This window comes from Oryza sativa, chromosome 7 (assembly GCF_034140825.1).
Source record: "Oryza sativa Japonica Group chromosome 7, ASM3414082v1".
Taxonomy (NCBI): Eukaryota; Viridiplantae; Streptophyta; class Magnoliopsida; order Poales; family Poaceae; genus Oryza; species Oryza sativa.
The window spans coordinates 3560429-3576492 of NC_089041.1; the positions used below are offsets into that span (position 1 = coordinate 3560429).

At 42.7% G+C, this 16064-nt stretch overlaps 1 protein-coding gene and 1 non-coding gene across 2 annotated transcripts; both read left to right on the top strand.

Moving 5' to 3' along the window:
* The first annotated feature begins 5087 nt into the window (after positions 1-5087).
* Positions 5088-8235, top strand: LOC107276387 (uncharacterized). The gene is made up of 3 exons (XR_010742739.1): positions 5088-5357; positions 6612-6739; positions 8007-8235. It is a non-coding gene; the product is annotated as an uncharacterized protein (transcript).
* Positions 8236-10885: 2650 nt separating this feature from the next.
* Positions 10886-15743, top strand: LOC4342483 (uncharacterized). The gene is made up of 3 exons (XM_066312341.1): positions 10886-11176; positions 14177-15147; positions 15687-15743. The coding sequence occupies exons 1-3, from the start codon at positions 10886-10888 to the stop codon at positions 15715-15717; spliced, it is 1293 nt and encodes a 430-aa protein (XP_066168438.1). The 3' UTR covers positions 15718-15743.
* Positions 15744-16064: the final 321 nt, after the last annotated feature.

A 16064-nucleotide genomic window follows, 5' to 3' on the forward strand; every position in this document is an offset into this window, starting at 1 on the left:
GTACTTGATATTACAATGTTTTATTTATTTACTACTAGGAATATAGGATTGACTATATTTTATGGTATGTGTAGCAATGAAAATTATTAGTCGTTAAAGTTTTATTTTGGTGACTACTATATGCTAGTAAAGATTAATTTGATAACAAATTAAGTCTGGAAAGACCATGTGTGTTCCAGGTAACCTCACAAGAAACTAAGTGTGCTGATTCTGATTTAATTTGATTATCTTCTAGCTATGACATCCCTCGAATAGTCCAGGTTGCATATGGAAGGACATTTGAGGATCGGATAAGTTTCTCCTTTGTCATTTGAGTTGTCCTAAATCATTTTATCTATCTCTCTTGAACTGATCAAAGTCATCCTAAATCTGAATCTGCATCCTGAATGGCCAGACTGGCCATGAGACCATGACAGAATCCAACAAGAAACAGAGGAAGATGCCAAGGGTTATTTTTAGCTAAACACGTGTTAATTACAGCGACCTCCAATAGTTTAGTATAGGTACATAGACCAATCATATCGTAATTACTAATTAACACAACCAAGAGCTGGGTGCATATGCATATGTGTGTGTGGTTTAGCTTTGGTTTCAGTTTTTCAGGTCTTGGTTAATGGATTTCCTGGGTCAGTAGAGAGCTCCATTTCAGGGTCGTCGATCCAAATCAAGTTAGTTAATTAGTGCACATGGCCAGACTGTATATATGGAGTCTAATCGCATCTTATGCATGGATCAGAGTAGCTTTCTAGCTTGTCATTGCATGCCAATTACTTCAAAGTAATAACGATGTAAGTACACGAGACTAGAAATGTAGCTGCGAGACATCACAGATACTCCCTCTCCGTCCCAGAAATGTCCAGATTCAAATCTCTATAAATTATTTATTTCTAAGACGGATGATGTTGATGTGGACGTTGTCATGGTTTTTAAAGGATGCAACTTTAGAGGTAATTGGAAAAATTGGAGGGGGATGCGGCATGAAAATTAAATTGGAGGACGTCGAATGTCTGATTTCTGAATCCGTTTGCAATAGTTCAGAGGTATTCAGCTTTTTCACTACTAGATCTCTAGCTATTCAAACCCGTTTGAGATTTTGCTAAATTTAACCTATCTCGATTCTAAAAATGTACCCCTCTATCCCAGAAAAAAAATCAACTTCTAATTATCCGCCTGAACATAGGTTACTTCTAAATTTAAAGTTAGAAGTTAGTTTTTTATAGAACGGAGGGAGCATATAAAAAAAATCATGTGTTTAATAGCTTGTAAAGTTTGACTGTGCCTGAGAGTACATACAACATTAATTAATTACAGAAAAAGTCATGTTCATAAAAAGTCTGCGAGAACTCTCGTGCACAATACAACTGTAGTATCAATCAAGCGGTCAAACACGTATACGTACGTTTGTGCGTCCATGCGCATGCAGGGACGACGACTTTGCTTGGATTATACCACAAGAAAGACCGGGCTTAGTTATGAACGTTGAATATATGTATACGGCATATATATATATATATATATATATAGTATATTTTAATTTTGGCGCAATGACATCTCCAATTCTCCAAATTAAATTAACTAGCATTCTTTAAAAAATAGTGATGATCCAAATTAGTTTAAATGTCTTTGATTGGTGTACGTTCGCTATTACTTCCTCCGTTTTACAATGTAAATCATTCTAACATTTCCGATATTTATATTAATGTTAATGAATATAGAAAATGCTAAAATAACTTACATGGTAAAACGGAGGGAGTAGCTAGCTATACCATGCGTCGACGAACGCCACAAGATTAAGAGAAAGAGACAGGCCTGCCATTTGCACAATGTTCATTAACCTATGGCCAAACTAAATGTTAATTAATTTGCCTTCTACTGTGCTTATATCCGTCTGCTGACGTGGATTAAATGTAAGAGTCAACATGGAAGATGGGCATGCATACGTGACCGGCCTTACATGTGAGTGCCTCAAGAGCAAGCGCCGTGACGTTTTTTTTTAATAATCTTGCGTTTTAAAAGGGGACTTATCTATCTAGTGCGAACTTAAAAACTACCGTATGATCGAAAAATAAAAAACTACCGTTTGATTGAAAAATGAAAATAGACATTTGAAACTCGTCAACATTACTCCGAGTAAAATTTTACTTGAGGTGACGTGGATGAATCTCAATTATCTATTTTTATCATATGGTAGTTCTAGGTTTGTATTATATATTTCCTCGAGCTATGGAATATTTATCGGTAATTAAATAGTACTTGCTAATAATGCCACCGAATACTCTAAAACAATTGTGTATGTACTTTCAACTTTCAGTATAGTGTTACACCTATCTTTTTAAAATAATATATTTTTTTTAGCTTTAACAAAAAAATAAAAAAAATATCCGGCAGTTTTATGTGTATAAATCTCAGAATTTTGTATTTTTCTCTATGAATGATGACTTCGAAAATGACGTTTTTACACATAGGTGAAATACTACTGAAATCATATATATAGTTTTTCTAGATTTTTCAACGATACTTGTTAGGTGATGTAGACGATGAGTGTACCCGAAACTTGTGTACATGATAAGTTCCCATTTTGGTTACTCCGGCAGGAGGCAAATTAAAATGGTCAATTTTCTGGAGGCCGTTTTCACGAAAAAGTACTAATTCTCCTGAATAAATTATTTTTTTCACAGACTTGAGCTTCAATAAATCAATATTATAGTAGCAATCAGACCAGCTGCTTTTGATACCCAGCTGTTTTCTTGGGCATATTCCAGGGACCCCGGAGCACAATCCAACCAACCATTGTTTTTTTTTTTAAGATAGGGCCTAGCCATTGCTTTCTTTGATAGGGACACATATATGAAAAACTAGTTATTAACAACTTAAAGTTGAGTAGAAGACAAAAAAAATATATTAAACGCAGAGGAAAAAAACAAGGCAAAGAACTGCCCGAGAAGATGCATTGAGAGCCACTAAAATGATTTGCGTAGCTTGTAGGCGTCATGCATGCAAAAGAAATATTTATATAAACAGAGGAGCAGTGGCGAGCAGAGGCTTTGGCCTTCATATGATCAGACAAATCCTAGTAAAATTGCTGTAGCTCGAGCAAATTTTGAAGAAGGTAAAATTATGTTGGTTCTGTCTCGGCCATTTGAGAGGAGACCAATCACCCAAGATCAAGAGAAGGGAGTAATTAAGGGGTTGCTACTTACTACAGTACAGTGTTCCTGGAAGATTAACTGTAATCCTGGTTTTGTTGGTCCATCAGATCAATCATGATATGCCAACCCTCCCAAAAAACAAATCATGATATGCCAAAGTTCAAAGGAATGATTCTTGTGTCATCCAGTGACTCCAAGCATCCATGTGGAATCCACTGAAACTTGGATATTCTTTTGGTACTGTTCTTAAGTGAAAGTTGGATTAGCCACTCCTCTGAATTATCACGGACACGTTTCTCAACTGAACAGAGCGATTTTTTGGAAAACTTTTTAAAGAAAATTTTGTTTCTAAAAATCTATTTTGCAACCGTCCAACATTAAAAACTTAATTAGTCTTGCCCTCATAATTAAGCTCGTTTATGATCACCGTCTGATAATCGGAAAGGAAAATGCTTCACGTACGATTTTCACGTACGATATTACTACGATCAAACACACAAGATAGGTGGCACGGCAGTCGCTGATGGGCCCTGAAGCCCATACACAAGCTCATCAGCACCCTTTGCCTCTTAATAATTTGCTTATTATTATGCTGTAAGAGATTTGCTCTGGTCTAATAAAAATACTTCGGGGTACCGATACCTCATGGTGTCAAATCATTTCCGATCGTTGAATCTAGTTGGACAGAATGCGTATTGTTAGATCTAACGATAAGAAATGATTTAATACCGTGAGGTACCGGTACCTCGAGGTATTTTTATTGGACCGGAGCAAATCTCTTAATTAATTGTTGTTTTAGAAGATGACTATCGTAAATGACCTAAAGATATATGTCACTATTTCTTTGTGCAATTATCTTCTTATTCAAAACAAGTTTATTTTTAAGCAATCTGGCATTTTTTTCCGAGCAGAGGCGAATCTAGCATAGGGGCAGCGGGGTCTCGAGGCCTCACTACTGGCATGAATACTATGGGAGCCCCCACAAAACTCTTGCTAAAATTTTTTGCTACATGTAGATGGAAAGATCGTATGTGGCTTTGTCTAGTTTATTTAGAACCCCTGCTATCCCTTCCTAGATCCGCCACTGCTCCGGGGTTCCGGCGCCAAAGGATTTTGAGTGGATTATTCAATTCTAATATGTGCATGTATTCTCTTTGTTATAAAATAACTCAATTAAAGGAAAGAGTAGTATGTATAGGACCCGCCCCGGTACAATACTACGTCACCACGGCACGTAACTATCGTGGTCGTGAGCAAACGAACGTGCATATCTGTAATGTACATATGCCTATTAATCACAGGAGACGCCACCAGCTACTATACGAGTGTGTTTTTCTCCATGCTTTTCCAACTCACATTTCTCGTTTTTCGCGCGCACGTTTTTCAAACGGTTAAACGGTGTGTTTTTTTAAAAAAATTCTATACAAAAGTTACTTTTAAAAATCATATTAATCCATTTTTAAATAAATTAAATACTTAATTAATCATAAGAAAATGTGTCGCTCTGTTTTCTGCGTGCGCGGGAGGGAAATTCCTTTTCATTGACGGTTAACACCGAATTTTTTTAGCAGTCCGTCCGATAAGAAAATTACGGTCGTTATTAGCTTTTCATAGCTCTAAGAAATCATAAAACCACCAACTTAATATGATCTACACCATCAAGGTAACATGTCATTTTTGGCCCTCCCAACCGCGAAGCAATATGGATCTCTTCATTTATTTCCAGGAAATAGCTTGGCGTATAGCTAATTTCTTTTGCGGTTAATTTTAATTCACCAATATTTTTGCTAGTGGGTTCATTACTGTAGTATTAATCGAAAGGGATTCCGAATCGCTTTCGATATTTTTTTTTCCGAATTTCTCTTTCTACTGATCCTATTAGGATTCACGTACGTATACTAGATTATAATTATCCCTTTTTAATCGTGTGCTGGTATAATCTATCTATTCATCTTACGTCCTTTTTGCTCTGGCACGGTGGTGGCCATGGATTCCGACGACCACCCGCCTGAGTTCATCATCCACGTCGTCGACGACCTCGCTCCGCCGCCGCCGCCGCCGCCGCGAGCGCAGCCGGCCCTCGTCCCTCCTCGCATCCTGCCGCTCCCGCCGCCGGCGTTTCACGGGGCAGCAGTCCAACGACGACGACCTCGGCCTCCTCCAAGGGACGAGGCCACCAATAATCGCACCCTCCTTTTCGTATTTCAGGTATATACACATGCCATCATTTTTTTCCCTATATACCATGAACTCTTTATGAACGCAGACACTTTTTTTTCTCTATGATTATACAATGATCAAGAGTAAATTACATTAGTGATATATAAACTTTTTAGGTGAGTGCAAATTAGTATACAAATTTGTAAAATACTCGTTACATAAATTTGTGTAGGGAGTGCAAACTAATCCAAATGATGTTGAGTTAGTCTCGTTATAAAATGTCACGCACACACAAGAGGCATCATATACATATATATATATATATACATACATATATATATATGTACATATATATATATATGTATGTATATATACATACATATGTATGTATATATGTATACATATATATATATATGTATACATATATACATATATACATATATATATATATATATATATATATATATATATATATATATATGTATGTATATATATATATATATATATATATATATATATATATATATATATGTATATATATATATATATATATATATATATATATATATATATATATATATATATATATATATATATATATATATATATATATATATATATATATATATATATATATATATATATATATTATGTGCAAATAATTAACCTTTATACATTCCATGCATAGTTATTTTGTTCTTATATTATTTTTTATCCATTGCATACTCCCTTTATATGTATTAAAAATATGTATAATTGACATTACTTATTTTATGTTTAATTAAACATATGCATATTTAGATAATATCATCTTGACATGTCAGCTAACATAACATCTTAGTCAATGTTCAACTTAGTAAAATTAGTTACGACATGTTTTTTTGGCTTTGATTTGCACACACTAGATAAGTTTATACACCGAAATAAGCGATTTAAAACTTTATGTATTAAATTACACTCAACTCACAAGTTTATAAACCACAAGTGTAATTTACTTCATAATCAAATTAATACTCTCAATTTTTAGTAGAAGACGTAGTTGAATTTTTACATAATATTTGACCATTCATCCTTTTAAAATATACATAAATGTTATTTATTTTATTGTGACATGTTTTATCATTAAAAAGAATTTAAGTAGGACTTATATTTAACATATTAATATTTTTTAATAATATGCATGGTTAAAGATTATTTTAAAAATCAACAGAAAACAGAGGTAGTCTACCTCTCTATATAAATATGCATCGACTGAGACTACGTTCAATATTGTGATTGATTATATATATGTACTGTGTGCAGGTCTGCATGTTCACCATGATGGTAATCAATTTGAGCATAGCGATCTATCTCACGGTGCACCCTTCTCCTGAGGAAAGTATTGCTGATGAAAGGTCAGGCGTGCGGATGACATGTGTGTTTATTATAAGGTAAAATTTGCTACAAGATATAAAAAAAAACATGTAATTAGTTAGGGGACACCGTAAAAACGCGTGTATGTTATAGGGCACCAAAAAACTGCTAATTAAGTACGGGACACCCGCAGGATTATTTTATTATATCTGATGGAATTGGAGAGAGAAACTACTATTCTACCCTTCGAATTTTTTTTCTTTTTCTTTATTCTTCCTTATGCTTCCCTCATTCTTTCTCTCTTCTCTCTTTGCTCTTTCTTCTTTCTTCTCTTCGTCCCCGAGCGCCGTCCATGGAGTAGTCGAGCGCGCCGTCGAGAAGTGCCGGTTCGAGAGGCGGGACGAAGCTGTACCGGACGCGGCGGCCAGAGCGGAGCTGGGACGTGGACCTGGAGCCAGGAACGGGTGGGAACGGGCGATTGACGAGGATGAGCTCCTGGATGCCCTTGACGGCGAGGACCTGGAACGAGCTCACGAGCAGGCCCTGGTACTGGTCCATGAAGCTGGAGGTGAGGTGACGGCGTGGGCATCCTCGCGCGCGGCGCAGGTATCGGAGTCGGACATGCCGACGGGAAGGTGTTCGGCGTCGACAAGGACGAGCGAGGTGGAGCGCCAAACCTTGCGCCAGCGGGTGGAGAGCGCGGCAGTGCGTGCGGCGTCCTTGACGGGGAGGCAGGAGACGATCCGGCGGAGAGCACGTCGGGGAGGAGGCTGAGGCGGTCGACGCCGTCGTCGGGCAAGAGCGCGGAGAGGCGGGCCGGAGACCGGCACATCGGGGATGGCGAAGTGGATGTAGGAGAGGACGGTGCCGATGGACTTGTCCATATCCTCCGGGACCTGGCCGCGCTGCCGGAACTCGGCCATGGTCCTCTACTACACCTACCCGCTCCCGTCGCCGTCGTCGTCGTTGTCGCCGCCGCCGCCAATGTCGGAGGGGAAAGAGGCTGCACGTACCCACCCCAACCCCCCACCCGGCGAACGCGGCCAGCGCCGCGGCCGCGGATCGCTGCTCTGCCACCTGGCCCGTCTAGAAAGAAGGAGAGAGAGAGGGTTACATGTGGGGCCCAGAGTCATTTGAGCCAAAGGGGCAATCTTGTCTTTAATCATTGTTTCTCTTTCCTAATCCTTAAAAAAATAATAAAATAATGTCGTGGGTGTCCAGCAGCCAATTACTAATTTTTTCGATGCCCTAAAGCAAATACACGTTTTTACGATATCCTCAAGCTAATTACACTTTTTTGGATGTCCTGTAGCAAATTTTACCAAAAATGATTATCCACTTCAGGTACGGAGACAAGTGCTTATGCATCGATGAAAAGGAACATGACCTTGATCCCTTGCTTATTCCTACTATTAGTTAATTAATTAATTGTCGTTTCAGCGACGAATATGACTATTGTAGATGACCTGAGATATGTAACTATTTCTTTTTGCAAGGATAATCATTTTTTATCTTGTTATTCTAAAACAAGTTTACTTTTAAGTAATAATTATTGGTATTTCTTTCGGGGGTCAAAGGATTTCGAGTGGATTATTCAATTCTAGCATGTGTACGTATTCTCTGTTTAAAAATAACTCAACTATGAAAGGAAAGGAAGTAGTATGTATAGGACCCGGTCCGGTACAATATGCATATATTGTACAATCACGGCGCTGATCACAGGATACTCCACCAGCTACTCCCACACCGACCCGGCGCCATCCGTCGTGTGTCCATCCGGGTAAAGCTCTTAAAAACACTACCAACATTTGTTAAGGTTTCAAACCAAATACATCCAACCCTGTTAGAACTTTGTAGCACCAAAATTTAGCATTAACAAATATCGATATGATAGATTTATGCAACGATCTCAACAAGCCTTTTTTAGGAAAGCACTGTAGGGGAAGCCCCCACAGTTAAATAATTTTATTAAGGAAAATATATACAGAAAATACAAGTGATTTATCCAGGAACAGAAAGCTGATATCTCATCTAATCTTAAATGATAAACAAGAAGGGATAGATCATTCTTGAAGAATGTCATCCAGGAAGCTACAGAGGGTTGAACATTATAAAAAAATGAAACTATTGCGTTGCTTCCAAATATTCCATGCTACATAAAGAACCTTCTCCAGGAAGTGTGAGGATTGATAGGAATTCTTAGCATGTGTCAACATATTTTCAAAAGACAGGGAGAGATTCCAAACAATGCCAAATTGAGCCCAACATTCAGTACTGAATGAACAGGAAAAGAAAAGATGATGAAGAGTCTCTCTTTCCCCTGTCGAGCATAAAACACATGTTAAATCACTTCCTTCCGGGGTACAAAATTTTCTGTCAAGCATATCACGAGTATTCAATCTATCAATGAGCAGAAGCTAGCCAAAAACTTTTACTTTCATAGTACAGCTACTCTTCCAGATCCACTTTAGATAAGCTACCTCTTGAGTAAAGGCCGGAATGCTTCATTCTATTATCTAAAAAAAGCACCCTAAAAGGTTTTTTTTATCTACTTTCATGCCCATGGCAGAATCACAAAAGCATATTTAATACTAGTAGAGATAGTTGCTACCTCTAATTTTATCTACACCATCTATTCATAAATAAAAATATAACTACACTAATACATTTTCCATAATACACTAGCCCCAATATAATACTCTCTTCAGTTTTTAATAGATGGTGCCATTAACATTTTGAAATATGTTTGACCATTAGTCTCATTCAAAAGAAAATCTACCATTTATTTTATTGTGGTTTGGTTTACCATTAAATGTACTTTAATCAGAAGTTTCATGTTTTTCATACTTACACAAATTTTTTGACAAGGTAAATGCTCAAACATGTATTAAAAATCAATGGTATCATCTATTAAAACCGAAGGGAGTATAACTATTTGTTTTATTCATTTGGCATCCAATCGACTACATTTAGTGTTTTCAAAAGTTAACATTATCTTAACAAATTAATTCTACATAGTACTATTGGGGCTTACGTTTAAATACTTGCTGTAATTGACCAAAATTAAATATGTTTGGAGGTGAGGTCAGTAAAAAAAATTAAATGAATGAGAAACTTATATTCATGCACAAGATCGATTTAGACACTACAAATGCGTATTCATGGACTTCGAATACATCAGGGATGCAAGACTTAACACTGGAATAGCAGATTCCTGGATTCATAAATACCTCGGGTATGTCCGGATTCTCGAGATCCACGTTTGCACCAACGCGTGCTGCATTTATTCGTCGCGCGGGTAATTTTTACATCCTTAAGAGCATCAAATGATTTTTGAGAGTTGAGGCGAAAAACTGAGATGCCCTACTAAAGGGCCAACATAGGAAGGCACCCAAATCATCTTCTCGAGTCCCTAGTCCTGAGGGCTCAGTCGCGGAAATTATCACTGGTAATTATCATTTTGTTCTTCATCACTGTACTTGGAAATTATTACTGGTAATTATCAAATGAAGTACAGTTCATTTATTGATTGTGATTAACATAATATAGCCTGCTCAGTTTGCGTTATCTGAACTTGGAAATCTGAATGATTTTTACAACTTTAAGGACAATATCACTGTTTCTTGCAATCCATCTAAATTCTGAATATAAGCTATAGCATAGTTAATAGGAATTCAATAGTGCAAATCGATGTACCTTGTTTTCATATTTGTTTGAGCAATATGCAAATCAAGTATGGACTTAAATTTTGGTTAATAGAAAGAGTGCAAACTTTGAACAAAGAATTTGTGTTTACAAAAGTATGCACATGTTTTGTGTTTTATATGCAGTGTCTTGTAGCTATTGAAATTTTGATTGAAACTGAATCTAAGACTTACTAGGTGCCTAGGCCCATCAAAATCATTCGCACGGCAAAACATTGTCTATCATTCATGTTTTATATGCGGTGTCTTATAGCTTTTTTTTATTGCATTTTCTATGTCAGAGAGCTAATCTTGCAGAGCATATATAATATTGAAGAGAGAAATTTGTGTTTGTACTGAGTCCTTAGTAATGTAGAACCAATATATATGCTAAACAAATACATGTTATAAACAGTATAACCTAATGTACATTACAATCATTTGTTGATGTTTCTGAGATCGATTGGAAAGGTTGTCAATTTATATATTTATTGCAGTGACTAGATTGCAATGACAAGTAGAGGTGATCCCTTTGTGCACATGATGTTCGAGGACACTGATGTCGAAGTGCCAATGCCAAATGTAGACCTTCGTACTTCAACAAATGGTGCAAAAGGAAGTACTAAAAAATCAAGCAACTATACTTGTAAGGAGGACATTCAATTGTGCATTTCATGGCAGAGCATTAGCTCAGATCCTATTATTGGCAATGAGCAACCAGGGAAGGCATATTTGAAGAGGATCACAGAGCACTGCCATGCTAACCGTGATTATGAGTCTGTCGGTAATATGGGCCCGGGGGTACGCAAGATAGAGGGAAAGGATCTTCCCGTCTGGCCACGTGGCCGCGCGGCCTGTCCCTCCCCCCTCCCCACCTCGGGGGAGAACGAGCGGTCATGAAGCGGCCAAGGGACCTCGGGGTGCCCTGTCGCACCCCTCAGGCCCTTGGAGCACGCTGCCCCGAGGCGCTCGCTCGGCTGCCACGTGGCGGTCGAGTGGGCGGAGGGAGAGGCGCTGCCAAGCGCCTTAAATGAGTAGCGCCCCAATTGTCCCCCGCCAAAGTTAATGTGGCGTGGGCGGACGTGAGGCGCCGCTCGATTGACGTGCGTCAATCGAGCTTGACCGGTCTGTGACCGGTCACAGGCGTATGGGACGGGTGGTAGCGCACCCACGTTCTGCCCTCTGTCAGGCGGAGTGGGGGCGGGTATGCCCCGTCCCATCGGCATGTAGCCGAGCGTGCCTCCCCGTACATGAGTCCACAAAAGTCTCCATGGAATTAAGAGGGAATGACAGGGATGTCCCCCGTGTCAGCCGGAGGACGGCGTTGGGATCCACCTGGGGGCAAACGACCGCCTTGCTTCCAGACGAAGGCATGGACGACAGCTCGACCCAGGACATGTGGGCCCCCATCCAATGATGAACTGTGTAAGACGGTGCATGTGGTATCCCCTTGAACTATAAAAGGAGGACCTTGCCCACCGAAAGGAGGGACGCCACTTGAGAAGCTTGAGCCTAGGGTTAGAACTCCCTTATAACAGCACAAGCTTAATTCCACACACAGGAGTAGGGTATTACGCTTCCTAGCGGCCCGAACCTGTATAATCCCTTGTCTCTCACTCGCTTGTGAGCAATCTCGTTAGCCAGATCCCTGGCGGAGATACACTCTTGATCATCGCGCCTTATCCCCCGGCCGAACTCACAAAGGGGGGTCTCACAACCTCCCGCTAGAGAGGATCACTCCTCGACAGAGTCTGATAGGAATGCAAACTCTCTTGAGCACCGTTGGGGTAACATTCACGACAGAGATTGAATCGTGACCCGATGATGTCCGGGGCAGTCCTGTTATAAAGTCCATTCCAATCTCCTCCCATTTCCATTCCGGGATTTGAAGAGGTTGGAGTAAACCTACTGGTCTTTGGTGCTCTGCCTTCACTCGTTGGCAAACATCGCAGAGTGCGACGAATTCAGCTATTTCTCTCCTCATGCTGACCCACCAAAACTTTTCTTTGAGGTCTTGATACATTTTGGTGCTGCCTGGATGAATGGAGTACTGAGTCTGATGAGCCTCGGTGAGTATCAGATCTTTCAGTTCCTTGTCGTCAGGTACACACAATCTTTCTCCCAACCAAATTGTGCCGTGTTCATCTTCATGAAAATCCCGGGCTTTTCTGACTCTCATATTCTTTTTCAGCTCTGCTATTTCAGGATCATTTACTTGAGCCGCTCTGACTTGATCCGCGAGCGTAGGCCGTGCTTCCAGAGCGGCTACGAATCCGTGTTCAACAATTCCCACGTTGAGACGCTCAAGCTCCTGCCGCAATTCCTCACACATGCCCTCGATGCCTAGGGCAGTGCAGTAACTCTTCCTGCTTAATGCGTCTGCTACCACATTGGCTTTCTCCGGGTGGTAGTGAATGCTCATATCATAGTCTTTGATTAATTCCAACCATCTTCGTTGTCGGAGATTTAGGTCCGGTTGGGTGAAGATGTATTTCAGACTCTTATGGTCCATATATACTTCGCAGCGGTTGCCAATCAGATAGTGCCTCCGGATCTTCAAAGCATGAACCACTGCTGCCAATTCCAGGTCATGAGTTGGATAATTCCCTTCGTGTGGACGCAACTGTCGCGAGGCATACGCAACCACTCTGCCCTCTTGCATTAGGACACATCCAAGTCCGTGGCGGGATGCATCGCAATAGACTTGGAAGTCTTTCATCTGGTCGGGCAGAATCAAAACTGGTGCGGATACTAATTTCTTTTTGAGCTCCTCAAAACTCTTGTCGCACTCAGCTGTCCATTTAAACTTCTCATCTTTCTTAAGCAATTGAGTCATGGGTCGGGCGATCCTGGAGAAGTTTTCGATGAATCGGCGGTAATAACCTACAAGTCCAAGAAAACTTCGAATCTGTGACACGGTCTTCGGTGGGGTCCATTTGGTAACTGACTCCACGTTCGATGGATCAACTGCCACACCCTGAGCTGTAATAACATGTCACGTCCTGATAAATTCATCCCAAAATAAAAATCATTTTCTAAAAGGAATAATAGAATTAATTAAAATTCGAAAAGAAATTGACAAACACTAAAATACGTGCCAGAAAAATTTGAATGTGGTCCGGAGAATTTTTGTTAAATTATCCTTGGTCTAAAAGGAGCCCTCAAATTTTACTTGAATTTTCAGAGCACCAAAAATATTTATTAAACAACAACAACAATTATCAGAGTTTATTAAAAAGAAAAACCTAAAAATAACCCTCTCCTTCCCTTTGGGCCAAGTCTGGCCCAAGGTTTCTCCCCTCTCCCTCTCGGCCCGCGGCCGAAGTCCCTCTCTCCTCCCTCTCTTTCTCTCCCTCTCCTTCTCTTGGGCCTCCTCTTCCCCTCCCGGCCCACTCCCTCCTCTCCTCCTCCTTCTGGGCCGCCCCTCCCCTCCCTCCTTCCCGCCCGGCCCAAGCCGCGCCACCCAGCCACCTGGCCCACGCCGAGCCGCTCCTCGCACGCGCGCAGCACGTGCGGTCGTCTTCCTCCTCCCGCACGGCCTGCTCTCTCTCTCCCCGGAAACCTAGCGCCAAACCTCCCCAAAATCCACGTGATTCAAACCGGGAATTCCAAAATTTATTAGGGGGAATTAATCCCCTTTCCCTCCTCTCTCTTTCCCCCTTAATTCCCCCTTGAATGGCGCCCCCAATCGCCGGGAACGGACGCGCCAACTCCGGCCACCTTCCATGGCCGCCGGCCGGCTTTTCCGCCGCCGTTCCCGGCTCCTCCCGTGGCCGGATCCCTCCCCACGCCTATAAAATGGAATCCCCATCCTTCGTTCTATCGTTTTAGCCCCTTCCCGAGCCTCCCCGTGGTCGTATCACCTCTCCCCGCCTTCTCCTTCTCTCTCTCCGGCGCCAGCCGGCCTCCAGCCGCCTCTCCCTCCTCGCCCGAGCGCCGTCCGGTCGCGCCGTCGCCGCCCTCGGCCTCGCAGCCGCCTTCTCTCCCCCGGTCAGCCCTCCGTTTCGCGGGGAAATCACCGGAGACGTGTCCTCGCCGGCAAAACAGTGGCGTTGCCGCCACTGTACTGCCTCCAGCCGCCCCTGCCGCGCCGCTCAGGTGCGGGCCGGCTGCGCCGTCTCCTCCCTCGGCGTCGCCGCGTCGACCTCCACCCCGGCCTGCCCTCGGTTTCACCGGAACGCCGTCGCCCGCGTCGGTCTCGCCCTCCGCCTCACCGGAGTTCCTCCGGCAGCCCCGTCCGCCGTGCCAGTGCGCCGGCCGACGTCGCCGTCTCCACCTCCGGCATCGCAGCGGCAAGGTCGCCCTCGGCCTCGCCTCCCCTCCATCCGAACCCCGCCAGTGTTCGTTATCGTCGTCTCCGTTCGTCCTCGTCGACGACTCCTCCGGTCGGTCGTTCCTCCTCGCCGGCTCGTCGTCTCGCTGCGCCGCCTCCGTTGTCGGATTCGCAGCGGCGTGTTCCACGCCGTCCTCGTCTCCGTGCAGCTGCTGCTAGCTGTCCCTCGTCGCCTCCTCGCCGGCCCCGGTCATCGTCGTCGTCGTCCTCCCGTCGTTCCCGGTCATTGTGGCGTTCGTCCTTTCGTCAAGCCGTTCTCGTCCGTCGTCCGCGTCCGTCAAGTGTGCCGCTGCAGCCCCGTCGTTGTCTTCGTCCTCGCCTCCGCGTCGTCAAGCCTTGTGCCGGCCGCGTCTCGCCTTCGTCCAAGGATCGCCGCCGAAGTCGTCCCCTTGCCTTTCGTCTCCGTCGTTCCCGGCCGTCTCCGCCGCGCCCGTTCGTCGTTGTTGTTCCCTCGCCTCGTCGCGTGGTGGTAAGGATCTCTCCTCTCGCTGCCCCGTCCTCGTCTTTTCGGTGTCGCCCGTGCCCGTTGTGCGGTTGTCGACCCCGGTACCCGTGTACCGGTGTCGGTAGTCGTTCGCTTGTGCGTGTGGTGACCGTGTTAGTGTGCACGCTCGGTAGCCACGTGGTTTCCACGTGTGCAGCCCGCGCGGTGTCTAGTGGAGTCCGTTTATCGGCCACTCGCCTCGGTTGACACACGGGATCCGCTTCCATCGACCCGTGGACCGTCTCTGTGTACCCGGTCTGCCGTGGTCCCTTAGGTTGACATGTGGGGTCCGCATGTCAACAGCGCAGCCTTCCTGTCTTTTCCAGGCTAGCGCTTACACATGTTTTATAGTTGCAAAACCTAATTATAATAATCCGCAAATCTCCATATAACAGCATTAAACTTCGGATGACCATGTCTTGGTCATACGAGCTCCGAATCGATCCGTTCAAGTCTCCTAATGTTTGTTATAACCTAAAGAACCCTGTGCTTTGTTTTTATGTATTGTTATTGCTTCTTTATAGGCTTGTAGCTTTGCTTGTGTGCTTCGCGTAGCTTCTGTCGTTCCAGAGGTTCCCGAAGCGTGGTTCGCGGTCGTCGCCGAAGGTTCGGAAGGCCGTTCTCTCTGAGCAAGGCAAGTCACATCATCCTTGAGCATATTGAATCCCAGTTTATAAAATTATTTTGATTTAAATTAATGCATTATCGCTTTATTTAAATTCCTGCGTTATCACTGTTTTATTTAGCCATGCCTATTTACCTTTGTTATGACCTTATTATTATTGCTATTGTTATTATTACCTTGTTCACCCTAGGATAAAAAACACCCCAACTAGTGGGTACTCTATTCATGGTTCCACTAGTATGAATTTAGGTAGATGCTTCGCTGATTAATTAGGCAA

What these genes read in the sequence shown, in the direction of transcription:
- LOC4342483 (XM_066312341.1), top strand. Translation starts at nt 10,886, where the DNA reads ATGATGTTCGAGGACACTGATGTCGAAGTGCCAATGCCAAATGTAGAC. An exon ending in TAGAGGGAAAGGATCTTCCC is followed by an intron (nt 11,177 to 14,176) that starts GTCTGGCCACGT and finishes CTATCGTTTTAG; the next exon opens with CCCCTTCCCGAGCCTCCCCG. An exon ending in CCTCGCCTCGTCGCGTGGTG is followed by an intron (nt 15,148 to 15,686) that starts GTAAGGATCTCT and finishes GCTTCTTTATAG; the next exon opens with GCTTGTAGCTTTGCTTGTGT.